This window comes from Schistocerca cancellata, chromosome 4 (genome assembly GCF_023864275.1).
Source record: "Schistocerca cancellata isolate TAMUIC-IGC-003103 chromosome 4, iqSchCanc2.1, whole genome shotgun sequence".
Lineage (NCBI taxonomy): Eukaryota > Metazoa > Arthropoda > Insecta > Orthoptera > Acrididae > Schistocerca > Schistocerca cancellata.
Genome location: NC_064629.1, coordinates 631137554 through 631154469, shown reverse-complemented (window position 1 = coordinate 631154469; position 16916 = coordinate 631137554). Strand labels below are relative to the sequence as shown.

Below are 16916 nucleotides of genomic sequence, written 5' to 3'. Positions count from 1 at the left end.
ACGGTACAGAGACAACTTGAAGGTGGTTCATTGAACCCCTCTGCCAGGCACTTTATTGTGAATAGCAGAGTAATCACATAGATGTAGATGCAGTAAATATCTATTAGAGTTGTTACTGTAAACCATGTTCACTGTTTTGGATAAGTGCAGTTGATACATAAATTATAATAGGACCAGTTTGTGTTTTGGTAAGTCTATGAAATGCTTTTACATTGCAGTTTTTTCCTTGCACTAATCATAATGGATAGCTATTACTCCACACGGGACATTGCAGCCACACTTATTACAGTCTGGAAAATGGAAGCAACTCTCAAGCCCATGCTGTGTATGCTGAAAAATATCTATGACCAACATGGAGTTTTTCAGAGTAAGTGTAATTCCCTAAGGTACTGACAAAAGCATGCCATACTATGAATGGACACCATGTTGAGTATCCCCTTTAGCAATAGCTCACATGTGCAGCTTGTATGTAATAAGGAGGAGATTACATTAGAAGTTCCGTTGTATCAGAGTAACAGAAGAATGTGTCTTCATTTGTTTACTGCCTTCTGTAGATTGTTTATAATAGCAATGTGCTTGTTATATAAGAAATATGTTACACAAACAGGACGATGGACAAGTCTTCACAGCTCTTAAGGTATGCATGTTAGAGATCATGTTTATTTTCTTTTCTTGTTTTGGTCGAGACTACCACTTCTCAAAATTAGATTAGATTAGATTAATACTAGTTCCATGGATCATGAATACGATATTTCGTAATGACGTGGAACGAGTCAAATTTTCCAATACATGACATAATTAAGTTAATTTAACAACATACTTAAGTTAATATAACAACTTTTTCAATTTTTGTGTTTTTTATTTTTTATTTTTTTAATATATTTTTTAATTTATATCTAAAAATTCCTCTATGGAGTAGAAGGAGTTGTCATTCAGAAATTCTTTTAATTTCTTCTTAAATACTTGTTGGTTATCTGTCAGACTTTTGATACTATTTGGTAAGTGACCAAAGACTAGTGCCAGTATAATTCACCCCTTTCTGTGCCAAAGTTAGGTTTAATCTCTAATAGTGAAGATCATCCTTTCTCCTAGTATTGTAGTTATGCACACTGCTATTACTTTTGAATTGGGTTTGGTTGTTAATAACAAATTTCATAAAAGAGTATATATATACTGAGAAGCTACTGTGAATATCCCTAAATCCTTAAATAAATGTCTGCAGGATGATCTTGGGTGGACTCCAGCTATTATTCTGATTACACGCTTTTGTGCAATAAATACTTTATTCCTCAGTGATGAATTACCCCAAAATATGATGCCATATGAAAGCAACGAGTGAAAATAGGCGTAGTAAGCTAATTTACTAAGATGTTTATCACCAAAATTTGCAATGACCCTTATTGCATAAGTAGCTGAACTCAAATGTTTCAGCAGATCATCAATGTGTTTCTTCCAATTTAATCTCTCATCAATGGCCACACCTAAAAATTTGGAATATTCTACCTTAGCTATATGCTTCTGATTAAGGTCTGACCCTTGTGGAACCCCATTCTTGATACTTCTCCAGTTTGAGGAATTTGCTGATCTTTGCATATTATGAGAACTACTTATTTCAACTTTCTGCACTCTTCCAGTTAGGTACGAATTAAACCATTTGTGCACTGTCCCACTCATGCCACAATACTTGAGCTTGTCTAGCAGAATTTCATGATTTACACAATCAAAAGCCTTTGAGAGATCACAAAAAATCCCAATGGGTGGTGTTCGGTTATTCAGATCATTCAAAATTTGATTGGTGAAAGGATATATGGCATTTTCTGTTGAAAAACCTTTCTGGAAACCAAACTGACATTTTGTTAGTACTTTATTGTTACAGATATGTGAAGCTACTCTTGAATACATTACTTTCTCAAAAATTTTGGATAAAGCTGTTAGAAGGGAGATTGGACGGTAATTGTTGACATCAGATCTATCCCCCTTTTTATGCAGAGGTATAACAATAGCATATTTCAGTCTATCAGGGAAAATGCCCTGTTCCAGAGAGCTATAACACAGGTGACTGAGAATCTTACTTATCTGTTGAGAAGAAGCTTTTAGTATTTTGCTGGTAATGCCATCAATTCCATGTGAGTTTTTGCTTTTAAGCAAGTTTATTATTTTCCTAATTTCAGAGGGATAAGTGGGTGAGATTTCAATTGTATCAAATTGCATAGGTATGGCCTCTTCCATTAACAGCCTAGCATCTTCTAATGAACACATGGCTCCTACTATATCCACAACATTTAGAAAATGATTATTAAAAATATTTTCAACTTCTGACTTTTTGTTCGTAAAGTTTTCATTCAATTTGATGTTAATACTGTCTTCCTGTGCTCTTGGTTGACCTGTTTCTCTTTTAATAATATTCCAAATTATTTTAATTTTATTATCAGAGTTGCTGATTTCAGACATGATACACGCACTTCTGGATTTTTTAATAACTTTTCTTAATATAACACAGTAGTTTTTATAATGTTTGATAGTTTCTGGGTCACTACTCTTTCTTGCTGTCAGGTACATTTCCCTTTTCCGGTTACAAGATATTTTTATACCCTTAGTAAGCCATGGTTTGTTACAAGGTTTCTTACGAGTATATTTAACTATTTTCTTGGGGAAGCAATTTTCAAATGCATTTACAAAAATGTCATGAAATAAATTATGTTTTAAATTGGCATCAGGTTCACGGTACACCTCATCCCAGTCTAACTGCTGTAGGCTTTCCCTGAAATTTGCAATTGTTAAATCGTTGACTGAACGTACTACTTTGGAGGACTGTTTAGTATTGCTGAATGGAGCACTTGGAACACTTTCTTCATTAACACAATATACATTGATTCTTAAATGTGCAACCGCAAGAAATGAATGATGAGACAGTAACAGGATCTAACACAGTACACCACCTACCTGCTCTATGCCCTTAGCAGTGAAGATGGTGGAAGTGGCATTATGGCAACTATCAACATTCATTATTTTAAGGTTAGAAGGGTAAAAGTGGCATACAACTCATGTACTATTTATGTCTGGATGTGCTGTACTTCATATTCAGTTAAAACACCTAAGATGATTTCATTCACATTGCCTCAAAGGTTTTGTAGCATGTCACGATAACATGTTTGTGATTAACAACAGAAAATTCAAATCTACTGCAGATGGACAAAAGTGGCAGTTGTGAGCATCATTTTTTTTTTTTAAACAAATCCCACAGAACTTTCTACACAGGTATTCAGCTGCAATATTGAAGCTGGGCCCTGGATGATGCAACACTGATTTCAGTGAAGCACTCCACCACTCTTTGGAAATGGGTTTTGTTTAGTGAGATGATCACAGGTATGTTCATTGAACTCCAGTGGCAGATACCATAAGAGAGACATTGCATATCACAAAGTACACCTTCCAGGACAATTCAAGCAACACCCCACTTCCTACAGCATACATCTTGCAAATAATCTCAAGTTCATACAGAAGCTTACTAAATGTCTTACTTCCTGTGCACAATTCGTAAACTGAGAAAGAATTGGAGGCAAATAATAATGATACATGAGGCACCCTCTACCACACATTGGAAAGTGGCTCGTGGAGTGCAGTCTTACACAGCAAAGCAATTATCTTGCATAGTCTCAATCACTACCAAAAGCCTAAAAGCCACCAGTAGCTACAGCAATGATCATCACATCGCAGTAACAGAAACACCCAACAAATCACGAGAATACGACAGTGCCCAACAGTATCTGGTATACCACCTCGTGGAAACACTGAGTATGACACTGCAAAATCTAAGTGTAACTGCTAACACATCAATCCTAGTGTTTAAAAATCTAACTACAACATTGCAAGTTCAAGAATAAAATCTCTTCAAGCTGCCAACATTGTTTGCATTTATTTTGAAGCACTGGTGCAGAGAGTTTTAATTAATTAATGTTTATATATAGCTTATTGAAAGAATGTGGGAAAAAGAAATGTACATAGATTTGCTGACCCAAGAGTCAAATATAAAATGAGTTTGTGAAGGAGAAGTGTAGTGTCGAAAAACATTCTGAAGCTGCAGCTGCCCAATTTCTGGAGAGCAGGTAAAGGTAACTGTCTTAGGGCTTTGAAATTATGATTTTGAAATGATAATGTGCATATAATTCTCCATTTATAGAATATTGAAAAACTTAGCTATAGGAAAGTATTACTCAATAAGAGACAGTTCAACAAGACAGTATAGCAACACTAAAATCTGTGTGGGGGATTTTGGCAGGTGAAATTGGGAAGAGGGTAGAAGATCAGGTGACTATGCTCAAAACCACAGAAAACTTAAATATTAAAAAGCTTGCAAAATCAGACACACAATTATTTTATAAATAAATTTTTACACTTGAAATTCAATAATCAGGAAATATTTTAATGTTCAAGAGCTGCCTGCAGAAAAACAACAGTTACAACAGGTATGGAAAGGAGAGGTTGGCAAAGCTTATAGGTGACAGCAAAGGTGGGGGTGGTGGGATCACTCGTGGGAAAATTCCGGCAGTTGTGGGTGTTAGAGCTGCACATTTTTTAGAATGAAGTCAGCTGATAGGTATTCCTGCTTAAGGGAAGTCTCTCTAACAAAGAAACCACTTTCGACAAAGCTTAGGTATCCGATTAATGAGGGAATTAGTATATTTCATCAAAATATACAAGGTATTATAGATAAAGTTAGTGAACTGCTTATAGATGTTGACTCTGAAATTATTGGTATATCTGAACACTTCTTAAATAAGGAGATAATTCAGAGGCTTCCTTTACCAGGATACAGGCTGGCTGGCAGCTTTTCTAGGAGCTCTTTGCGGTGTGGGGGAGTAGCCATGTATGTGAAAAATGGTCTCCCATTTAAGTCAATTGATGTTTCAAAGTACTGCACTGAAAAGGTGTTTAAATGTTGTGCAGGTGTGGTTAAATTTAGTGGAGCTAAACTTCCTACTGTTGTTATTTATAGATCCCCAGACTCCGATTTCACAACATTTTTGCTAAAGCTAGCGGAGGTTCTTGGTTCACTTTACAGGAAATACCAAAAGTTAGTTATATGTGGTGACTTCAATATTAATTGTATAAGTGATTGTGCAAGGAAAAGGATACTGGTAGACCACCTTAATTCATATAATCTTATGCAAACTGTATTTTTTCCAACGAGAGTGTAAGGGAACAGTAGAACAACCATAGACAATATTTTTGTTCATTCCTCATTACTAGAAGGGCATTCTGTTAGCAAAAAGGTGAATGGCCTTTCAGATCATGATGCACAAATTTTGAGTCTAAAAGATTTTTGTGCTGCAACACATGTTAAATATAGTTACCAACTTTTTAGGAAAGCTGATCCAGTTGCTGTAGAGACTTTTGTAAACCTTATCAAGGAACAAGAGTGGCAAGATGTTTATAGTGCTGATACAGTAGACGATAAATATAATGCTTTCCTCAAGACTTTTCTCGTGCTCTTTGAAAGTTGCTTTCCATTAGAACGTTCAAAACAGGGTACTAGCACAAACAGGCAGCTTGGGTGGCTGACTAGAGGGATAAGAATATCTTGTAGAACAAAGTGGCAATTATATCAAAATGTTAGAAACAGTCAAAATCTAAATGCAGCAGCCCATTACAAACAGTACTGTAAGGTGCTTAAAAAAGTTATTAGGAAGGCAAAAAGTATGTGGTATGCAGATAGAATAGCTAAGTCTCAGGATAAAATTAAAACTATATGGTCAGTCATAAAGGAAGTGGCTGGTCTGCAGAGACAGGTCGAGGATATAGAATCAGTGAGTAGTGGGAATGTCCGTGTTACTGATAAGTCGCATATATGTACAGTATTTAATAATCACTTTCTGAATATAGCAGGTGAACTAAATAGAAACCTAGTCCCAACAGGGAATCATATAGCGCTCGTAGAAAAAAGTGTTCCGAGACTGTTACCTGAAATGCTCCTCCATGATACTGACAAGAGGGAGATTGAGTTAATAATTAAATCACTAAAGACCAAGAACTCTCATGGATATGACGGGGTATCTAGCAGAATACTGAAGTATTGTTCCATGTATGTTAGGCCAGTACTTAGCCATATCTGTAACTTTTCCTTTAGGAGTGGTCGGTTTCCTGACCGATTAAAGTACTCGGTAGTGAAGCCACTTTATAAAAAGGGAGACAGGGATAATGTTGACAATTCTAGACCTATCTCTATGCCATCGGTGTTTGCTAAAGTTATCGAAAGGGTTGTATATACAAGGTTACTGGAGCATCTAAATTCACATAATTTGCTGTCAAATGTACAGTTTGGTTTTAGAAACGGCTTAACAACTGAAAATGCTATAGTCTCTTTTCTCTGTGAGGTTTTGGACGGATTAAATAAAAGGTTGCGAACCTTAGGTGTTTTCTTTGATTTAACGAAGGCTTTTGACTGTGTTGACCACAAAATATTACTGCAGATGTTGGACCATTATGGAGTAAGGGGAGTAACTTACAATTGGTTCGCCTCTTACTTTAAGAATAGAAAGCAGAAGGTAATTCTCCGCAATATTGAGAGTGGTAGTGATGTTCAGTCCCAATGGGGCACTGTTAAATGGGGCGTTCCCCAAGGGTCGGTGCTGGAGCCACTGCTGTTTCTTATTTATATAAATGATACGCCTTCAAGTATAACAGGTGATTCAAAAATATTTCTGTTCGCTAATGACAACAGCTTCGTAGTGAAGGATCTTGTGTGTAATATTGAAACATTATCAAATAATGTAGTTCATGAAATAAGTTCGTGGCTTGTGGAAAATAATTTGATGCTAAATCACAGAAACACTCAGTTTTTACAGTTTCTAAATCACAATTCAACAAGAACTGATATTTTAATTAGACAGAATGGGCATATTATAAGCGAGATGGAACAGTTCAAGTTCCTAGGCGTTCGGGTAGATAGTAAGCTGTTGTGGAAAGCCCATGTTCAGGATCTTGTTCAGAAACTAAATGGTGCTTTATTTACCATTAGAACAGTATCTGAAATATGTGACATTTCAACACAAAAAGCAGTCTACTTCGCATATTTTCATATGCTTATGTCATATGGTATTATTGTTTGGTGTAATTCTTCTGATTCAAAAAGGGTATTTTTGGCTCAAAAACAGGCTGTTCGAGCTATGTGTGGTGTAAGTTCGAAAACCTCTTGTCGACCCCTATTCAATAGTCTGGGAATTTTGACATTGCCCTCACAGTATATATTTTCTTTAATGTCGTTTGTTGTTAGCAATAGTAGCTTATTCACTTCCTTGACTCTTGTGCAGAAAGGAGAGCAGTATTCTGCTGCATCCATTTTCAATAAGCTACCACAAGAACTCAAAAATCTTAGCAGTAGCCTAAACTCTTAAGTCTAAACTGAAGAGTTTCCTCATGGCTCACTCCTCCTATTCTGTCGAGGAGCTCCTGGAAGAGCTAAAAAATTAAGCAAATTCCAGTGTTACATTCTTGATTTTCTTTATTTAAACTAACGACTTGTCGCCTGAATATGTTTCTTATATTTCATTTTATCTGTTTCTACAATCGTGTTATAATTTCATGTATTGACTCGTTCCATGACCATGGAGACTTCTCCTTAATGTGGTCCCGCGGAACAATAAATAAATAAATAAAACAACAAATGAGCATGAAGTACCACCACTTCTCATAACCCAAACCACTTCACACATTGCACACATTGCTAACTTATCGTAATGTATAGGGGTATTTCAAAGAGGTTAAAAATTTGAAAAGTGGTAGAAAGTAGTATGGGATTCTTTTTTGGTTATGAGATGTACTAACCAAAGAAGCAAATTTCAAGGTGCAGAAAAGGGCCATAGGAATAATACTTAAAAGCAGTACACAGGTGCAGTGTCACGAAATGTTTAGAAAGAATAATTTGGATTCCTTACTGAGCTAAATGAGTTCATCTACCAGTCTGTTGCTCACATCAGGAAAAACATTAGTAAGAATGTCACAAACAGTTCTATACATGATCTTAGAACGAGACCTAGTTTGGTATTACATTTACAAAGGAAAAATGAACTCTAAACAGCATTTTTTTTCTGGGATTCCTCCCTTCCTTTCCAGCACCTTTTATCCAGCCAGCACTGGGTAAGGACTAACATGGTGCATCTCCAGTCTAACAGCGAAGCAACCATGCCCATACATAGGCTATTACTATGATGATGTAACGAGTCCCAAAGGCTATCCCAACTGCCCCCTCCCCCCTCAGGGAGAAGAATCTCTGTACCTCTTCTGTCTGCATCTATTGTAATGGCATGGTCAAATGTGATGTCTCATCTCCCCCCTCCTCCCCCCCCCCCCCATTCAAAGTGTTTACATATCATGTAACCGAGGCCAGACATATGAACTAGCCCAGTATTTAGGTAAGTGGATATGGAAGGCCACCTGAGAACGAAGTAAATTCTGGCTGGCACAGAGGCCCCTGTCATTAATCCACGAGGCGGATTTGATGTGGGCTCAGCGCACTTCAGTGTCTTGGAAGCAATCACTTTATCATGCTTTGCTATGCGGGATTAATACCGTGTAATTTACACAAGGAGATGAAAGAGCTATTTAAAATGGATTTATTTAAAAATGCATGGCAGAAGTTACTTTGTACCACAGAATTATTCCACACTATTGTTCCACTGACAAATGTAGAAAGGGAAAAATAGTTGCCTGTATACCTCTGTAGGCACCTTAATCTTCCCTATTTTTTCCTTCTGCTCCTTACACAAGATGCATGTTGCAGATCAGATTATTTAATCATTCTACAGTCTGTTTAACATGCTGGTTCTTTACAACTCCCTCAACAGTGCTTCACAAAAAGATTGTCATCTTCTCCTCTCTCAGGATTCCCTTCTATCATCATGAAGAATTTCCATAAAACTCTAGCATTTTGCAAGTTACCTCCTTTATGGGCAGATATGATGATGCACCCAAGAACTTCTCAGAAGTTTCCCATAAAGCCGCAGTTTGCCAATCATGTTCCCTACAACTGATGTTACAATCTCATTCAATATAATGTTGGTTTGCTGTATATATTAAATTGATTTGAATGAGAAACAAGCATTTGTGTTTCAACATTACAGTAATGTTTCTTCTATCCATCCTCATAACTTACATTCATCCACATCCTAAGTAAACTGTATTCAGCACATGAACTAGCAATTCTGCAAGTCATCCTCAACTCCTCTGCAGTCATATAATGCCACTTTCTAAAACACAGAAGCATTAACAGTAAACAGTCTCAGATTACTGCTCACTCTACCCGACACAGCATTTATTTGCATGGAGAACAGGAGAGGTCCTACCACATTTCCCTGGGGGTACTCCTGATGTTACCTTTGCAGTTTGCTGTCCGAGACAATGTACTAAACATACGCTCAGCAAGCCACCTTATGGTGTTTGGCAGAGCATACTTTGTGTACCACTATCACTTCCCCCTTTCCTGTTTCAGTCATGAATGGTCCACGGGAAAATAATTGTAGACTAGTGTCATTGTTAGCTCAAATCTCACAAATTTCACCTTCAAGGCATTTTCACAATATACATAAGAAGAAGCAATATTTTGTCAATTCTTTTAGTAATGTGTGCTCTCAGAATCTTAACAGAAAACCACACCTCAATGCACTAAGCCTCTTGTAGCATCTGCACTGGAGATGAATGAGCATATCTGTGACACTTTCACACTTACCAAATGAACCTATAACAAAATGTGCTGCTCTTCTTCAGAGCATATCTTTTTCCTCTATCAATCCTATATGGTATGGATCCCAGACTAACAAGCAATATTCAAGTATTCGTCAAACATGGGTTTTTTTAAGTTACCTCTTTCATGGGCAGACTTCAGTTCCCAAGGGTTCTTCCAATGTATCTTAGTCTGGCATCTGCCTCACCTGTGATTTGTTTTAAGTGCTCATTCCACTTTACATCACTCTGTATGCATACTCCCAGAAATTTTATGAATGTTACATGCAGTATGTTACATTTGTTTATGCAGAAGGGCAACTGCCAATCCCTGCACCTAGTGTCCATCCTCTGCAGGTCTTCCAAAATTTTGTAGAACTGAGGCTTCTTTTTATGCAACCGCATCATCTTTGAAAAGCTTCATAAAAGTTCCAATGTTAGCCATTAGGTCCTATAACATGCTCTTCACATACACCTGAAGTAACTTTTACATCTGAATATTTATCTCCATTAAGAACGACATGCTGTGTTCTGTTTGCTACAAACCCTTCAACCCAATCTAAATGTTGGTCTTATTTCCATACACTATCATTTTGTCCACTAGGTAACAGAACAAAGGTGTAACAAATGTCTTCTGAAAGTCAAGGAACATGGCATCAAAATGGCACTGGTACCTTCTTATGTCTCTCCTGGAAGAACAGAGTGAGCTGGATTTCATATCATTCATCCAAGAGATTTTCAGTCTCCAGTATTCTCACAATATGTGAGCATAATACAATTTTAAAAATTCTACCACAAACTGACACTACTGGTGTAGTGCACCTATTCAATGACCATTCCTGAAAATAGGAGCAACCTGCACTTTTTCCAATCACTGGCAATGCTTCATTTGATGTTCATGCAATGATTTGAAAACAGTACAATCTTCCTCAGTGAAAAAGTTTTGGACAAATAATTTAGGATCATAAAGACACCAGAACTTGTTAAGAGGTTTTCTCACATCAATAGAAAGAATTCCCTGAATGCTTAATAGATGTCTCTTCTTATTCTAATTTTGACTTATGCAGTTCTGTTTGTCTATAAGGCTTTCGCCATGTTTAAATCTGCAGTGAAGCTCTCTGTTTTCAGAGCAGCTTTCAAGCAGTTTCCTCCCTCAAGGAAAATTCTCAAAGATTCTACCCAAGACCAGTGTTACAGATATTGGTCTATAATTTTGTGGATGTTCTATGTACAGTAACTCAGCATAGGAAGTCTTATATAGGAAGACCAGTGAAGTTTTATGAATTAACTAATGTTGGAGGTCATGTGTGAATATCTACTGCACATTAAATAGAACATAGCTGCAAATCTAGTTGCAATACAATTGGGTACATAATTTGTTTACGATTTAAGTTATTCATAATTTTCAGATATCTGTTTGGCATAGATGTTCCTTACTATATGAAAAAAATTCCAAGTGAGGTGGTACAGAACACTGTACTATCTCTCACAGTACTTTAGTTACATACAGTAACAAACACTGAATTTACAATATGGAGGAGCAAAATTCATACTCATCTAGAATATCTAGAATTAGGATTTTGTTATTACCTTGAGTCATTTACACTGATTTACTGCCCCATTCTAGACCAAATTGAGCTATCCTTCTCTCCGAAATAATGCCTTACCTCATCACCCATTCATCTCTCTGATACTCTAATAAACATTTTTTTTTAATTTTTGAGAACTCAGGCAACAAGGTCAAGAACCACTCTATATTAAACACACACTAAACCACCAACAAGTCCAACAAATGCCATTGGGACACATATACAGTCTGCGGTTTTACCTAAAAACAGTGAGCTGATTGGTAAAAGGCTATAACTCTGTCACTAAAACAATATTCTGTTGATACTGACTAACTAGAAGTGTTGGGCAAAGCAATACAAACACTTAAAAAGTATTCATTGTACAAAAGCATGTAATCAGAATAATAGTGGGAGCCCACCCTAGATCACCTTGCAGATATTTATTTAATGAACTCGGGATGTTCACAGTACCATCACAATACATCTACCACTTACAAAATTTGTTATTAATAACCCATCCCAATTCAAAAATAATAGCAAAATGCATAGCTGCAACACTAGAAGAAAGGATGCTCTTCACTATTACAGGTTAAATCTGACTTTGGCATAGAAAGGGGTGAATTATGCTGCCACAAAAATCCGATCAGTTGCCAAACAGCATTAAAACTCTGGCAGATAGCCAACCAGCATCTAAAAACAGATTAAAAATTTCTGAATGACACAGCTCCTCCTACACAATAGGTGAATTTTTGAACATGAAGTAGCAATTTTACAATGATTACATGTATGTTTAAACCCAATCCTAGATACGTAACTCCAGAAAGGAGAGGAGAGATTTCACCCTTGCAGAAGGTAAAAATCTTCTGTTATCAACAAAGAACGAATTGACTGTTGAATGATTATAATCACTTAAAATAGTTTCATTTCCTCCCACAGTGATCTTCAGACACTGGAAACGACATTATGCCCATTCCAATCATTACAGATAATATAGCGAGGCTGGACTGCACAGTTATTTCTCTTGTTTTCCTGACTATATAGACAGATCCTACACTAGCAAATAGTCTTGCTAGTAGACTAGATGGACCATTTCACGTACCAAATTTTAAAGGACATTCCTCAGTATCAATTCCAACACAGTCTCAATGCCTACAAAGATACAAAGAGCATCATTACTAAATGTAGAACAAAGCAAGCTATTTTGTGATAGTTTTCTCAGCCCTTCATTAACACACAAACGGCACCTTTTGTGCGGGATATCCAAATCGTTTTGCATCAGCTTAGGTAGTGTAATGTAAATTACAGCTTTCAATGTCAAAATTGTGAATGACATAGTTCAACCCACAAGCCAGATTAATAATGGCTCTTTAAATAGAGTATTTGAGATTGGTGTGTAACAACTTTTCTCACAGCACAAGAAATGTTATGTAACTCTGCCTCTGTCTTTCTCTTACACACACTGCACACAAAAATTGAAGTAAGTGAATATAATACTAACTGCCTATACAGATTTCGTACAATACTTTCTCCACAGTGTAAGGGGCCATGTGAGGTGGCACAGTGGTAAGATACTGAACTCTCATTTGGTATGTTGGTGGGTCATAAGGAGCATTCAATACGAATTGTCAGCTTTGCCCATTGACTTCGTGATAATGGCTACTGTGACATCATCTTTTGGTGCATATATTCAGAGTTTTATAGTTAGTCGGTGAAGCCAATGAATGTGAAAGCAAAAAACCTGATTGTGATGACAGATTGATCTGTAGCTTAGACCAGGGTCTAGGTTAGGTTCGAAGGTGACAGTTTGCTTGCGAGTTGGCGAACCCAAAGAATGTGAAACAAAGAAAATACTGTTTTAGTTACAGGCTGATCTGTAGTTTAGACCATTTTAAGAAAAACTGCCACTGATATCACATTAATAGTTGCCATGTTGTTTACAGCAATTGTCGCATGTTTCCTACATCACTGGTCAAAACTGATGGCTCTTATTAAATATTTCCCTTTATCCTGATGGCGGTTCAAATACCTGCCTGGCCATTGTAATCTACACTTCAACTCACTAAGGCAAATGCTGGGACAGTCTCTTTAAGAAGCAAACAGCAGATTTCCTTATTCTTCTTTCCTCGACCAGAACATCTACTTGGGTTCTAATGACATTGTAGTCATGGAAGTTAAACCCTAATCTTACGTTTTCCTTCCCTTCAAACTACTGTGGCAGACTCAGTAAATTGTGGTTAGGTAGGATATGATTCTTTAAGAGAGGGATTGGACGTAGTTAAATATAAATCACTGTATGTTTGTGAGGAAATCATGTAGCTGGTCAGTACGTTGTTATAATTTTCATCAAGAAAATGGGTTATAATTGTAAAACTGACTCATTTAACATCACAGTGAGAAGTCTCAATACGATTGATTGAACATGTAAACACCAGCTATAACTAATTATATCTGAAATGACCTCGGATATACAATACCTACAGAGAGATCAATTTTAATATTTAGCTCACTGACACTGAAATGTATATCAAGAAATGTGTGTCTTAATTATCTTACAGTGTCACTCCACATATACATCTGTTTATTAACATGGACAATATGCTTTTGTCAGAGTTTTCTTATAAAACTGAGCTTCCTCTGCACAAAATATTACTACAGAATCAGGAACTATAAAGGAAACATATCTTCAGAAATTTTATGTTTGGCTATGGAGATATATTGAAGCTACAGAAATGTTAGAATTTTAACGGAAAACAGTTAATGCTGGTTTAATAATACTCCAGTCACTGGGAACCAGGCAATGGTTGTGAGATGTTCTGGAAGTGAGAGTTAAAAGTAAAATCAAATGTTGACAGAGAACCTGAGGAGATGGTTCAGGCAACTAATTTGCAAATTTCCATTATTTGTTTCCTTTAGCAAGTATTGTGACTTCATAGTAAATATTTGGTTCAACTTGTGCATATTACATGTGGGTTGTTGGTGAAAGGAAGAAGAGGGCCCCAGAACAAGCACATGTCCTACTACTTTTGAATAACACTGTAGGAAATACTGTGTGTAATGTTTGAATGTGATTGATATACCATTATTCATATCCAGCTTCAAAATACTGGGGAATTATTTAACACACTGGCACAATGCATATCTGCTTGCACCTCATTTAAACACAAATCTAAAACATAAGTAATGTAGTACAACTTGTCTTCTGCTTGCCTGCCAAACTAAACACTTCTTTTTTTTCACTAGAGGTTTCAAAACAGCCAACACAGAGTACAGCCATGCTTTGTTAACTGGTACCAAGTTTTACATGAGTAAATGCCAAAGCATGACTTCTGAAGTGATAAGAAAATGTACCTGAACCCTCTACATATGACTTATCCTTTGTCAACTACATGCCCATTTCATTTGCTTGATGAGCTACACAGTAGCATATTTTCTCCAAGTGGGTTACGTAAGTATGGGGAGTTTGCTTTATTGCATTTCAAAGTGCTAAATTTAAGTAACCAGTAACATCATTAATGTGTTAAAAATGAATCAAAGTTCAGTTGACTGTAATATAATTTATTGATTTTCAGTTGTGCTTCCTCACATAACTACAATCAAATACTGTAAATTTTCCAAAGGTAACCTCACATCATTCCTGATATTGGGCAATACGAAGGCTACCTATGGAAATTATGCCATAAGAAAAATAATAGTTTCACTGTTCTTACCCTATAGTAAAAATTAATTTGTCTACAATAATATTGCCTTAATCCACTTACGTACTCCATTATGTCTCTCATAAATAGAAACAGTGGGGTGGGGGGCTACTTCATTTCAAAATAACTGCTTATGCACAATTAGTTTCCCTAGAATGTCTTGTTCTCCTTTCCCTGACTTGTGAATTACGAGTACTACAGCACCCACTGTGAACTGCTTATCACTCCAACAAATTAACAGGTAGCAATAAACAATCATGTTACTTAAAATGCAGTACACCATAATGACAGCTACAGTATTGTTCACTTCGCTTAACAGAAGAGTAGGCTTTGATGATGTATGCGTGTTTTTTTACTTCACAAACAACGTATCAAACACTTCTAAATATTTAGAGCTGGTGTTAATAACTGGGATTCAGACCGTGCAACACGCATAATGTGTTGCTTGGCTGTATGTCCGTTGGCGACGAGCGACAAGAACGCATAGCCGCAACTGTAGCAACAACTTCATACCTTCACCATCCCTTATTCATTTTCATTGCTTCTGACACGATAATGTCAGTTGTTTCAAGCGGCTCGTAAACCATTTGCCGAGGAATCATCTCCCTGTTTCTGTGGTGGGGTTTACTCCTGTTATTACTAGATATTAAATGGTAACTTCATTAGAAAAGAAACACGGATACTTAAGACTTGCTGTGCGTGGTTTCGCCTGCAGTATATGATGCACGGGAATAATTTATGCTACGTCTTACAATTTGAATTAAATATGAAAACAAGTATTGTTATACACGGCGGCAATCTAAAAACTTACATCAAACGGCGGCTGGTGAAGATCTTGGGCACTCTTTTGAGCTTCAGGTGGTTTCGTAATTGTGGACGTCATTTTTACCTAAAACACAGAAATATTGTCTTTCTATGCAACCAACACTGAATGTAGTTCGTCTGCAGCGCAAAGTTATTATAGTTAGCGTACAGTAATATCTCAGAGTATGTACACGTACTAAACCATTTTCAGGAAACAAAAAGCGTTTTGCCATGATCCTTGTGTTTTAATGTGAACACGTATAGGGAACAAACAGTTCAAAAGTAAACAGCTTCGCCGACACTAAAGCGCCTCAATGAGCAGAATATTTATTTTGATTGTGTTTCTAAATACTGTATTATTGATTTACCGTTTCACGAAAGAAAAATGATGAAAACTGCAGAAAACATTGCAAATATTTAAAGGAAAAACTTTTAAGCTGTCCACGGAAAAATTTCCACCAGAAATTCTCCTACACACCAGTCCATAAGCAGGCGCACCAAATGAAGAGGGAATTGTTAGACAAATTAAAAGGTTAAAAATTAGCAAAGCATTTGGTGACGACGGAATTGTTACAGAACTACAGAAATCAGTTGGTAAAAAAAAAAAAAAAAAAAAAAAAAAAAGTTAAATTAAATTACATCGATCACGGATACTAAACGTCCGCTACTCATGCTTTCGCCAACAGAATATGTCGCACAATAATAATTTACTTTTTTACTATTTGGTTTAAATGTGGAAACATGTAGTATTACAAACGGGGTTATGCTAAAAACTTACATCAAACGGCGACTGCACAAGATCTTGGACACTTTTTTGAGATTCAGGTGCTTTCCTAATTATGGACGTCATTTTTTACCTAAACCACGTAAATATGACCTTTCTCCACAACGAACACTGACTGAGTGACGCTGATCTGCAGCGCAAAGTTATTATAGTTTCAGCACATGAATATCTCTGAGAGGGTGTACACGTACGTAACAATTTTCATGAAATAAACCGTTTTCTCATAACACTTGTGTTTTAATATCCACACGTGTAGGAATCCAACAGATGGCACTACATAATAATGCTTTAGTGAGCAGAATATTGATTTTGATTGTGGTTCTGGATACCGATACAGTATTATTGGTA

General features: G+C 36.5%; 1 protein-coding gene across 1 annotated transcript in view; it reads right to left on the bottom strand.

Annotated features, from left to right (window-relative positions):
* LOC126184554 (probable methylthioribulose-1-phosphate dehydratase) overlaps positions 1 to 16698 on the bottom strand; it is a 106326-nt gene extending 89628 nt beyond the window's left edge. Inside the window, exons 1-2 of the mRNA XM_049926981.1 lie at positions 16563 to 16698; positions 15792 to 15869 (exon numbers count right to left, since the gene is read on the bottom strand). Of these exons, the coding sequence (XP_049782938.1) occupies positions 15792 to 15869; positions 16563 to 16634 (150 nt within the window). The 5' untranslated portion in view covers positions 16635 to 16698. The remainder of the gene's footprint in view (positions 1 to 15791; positions 15870 to 16562) is intronic.
* Between the last annotated feature and the right edge of the window lie 218 nt (positions 16699 to 16916).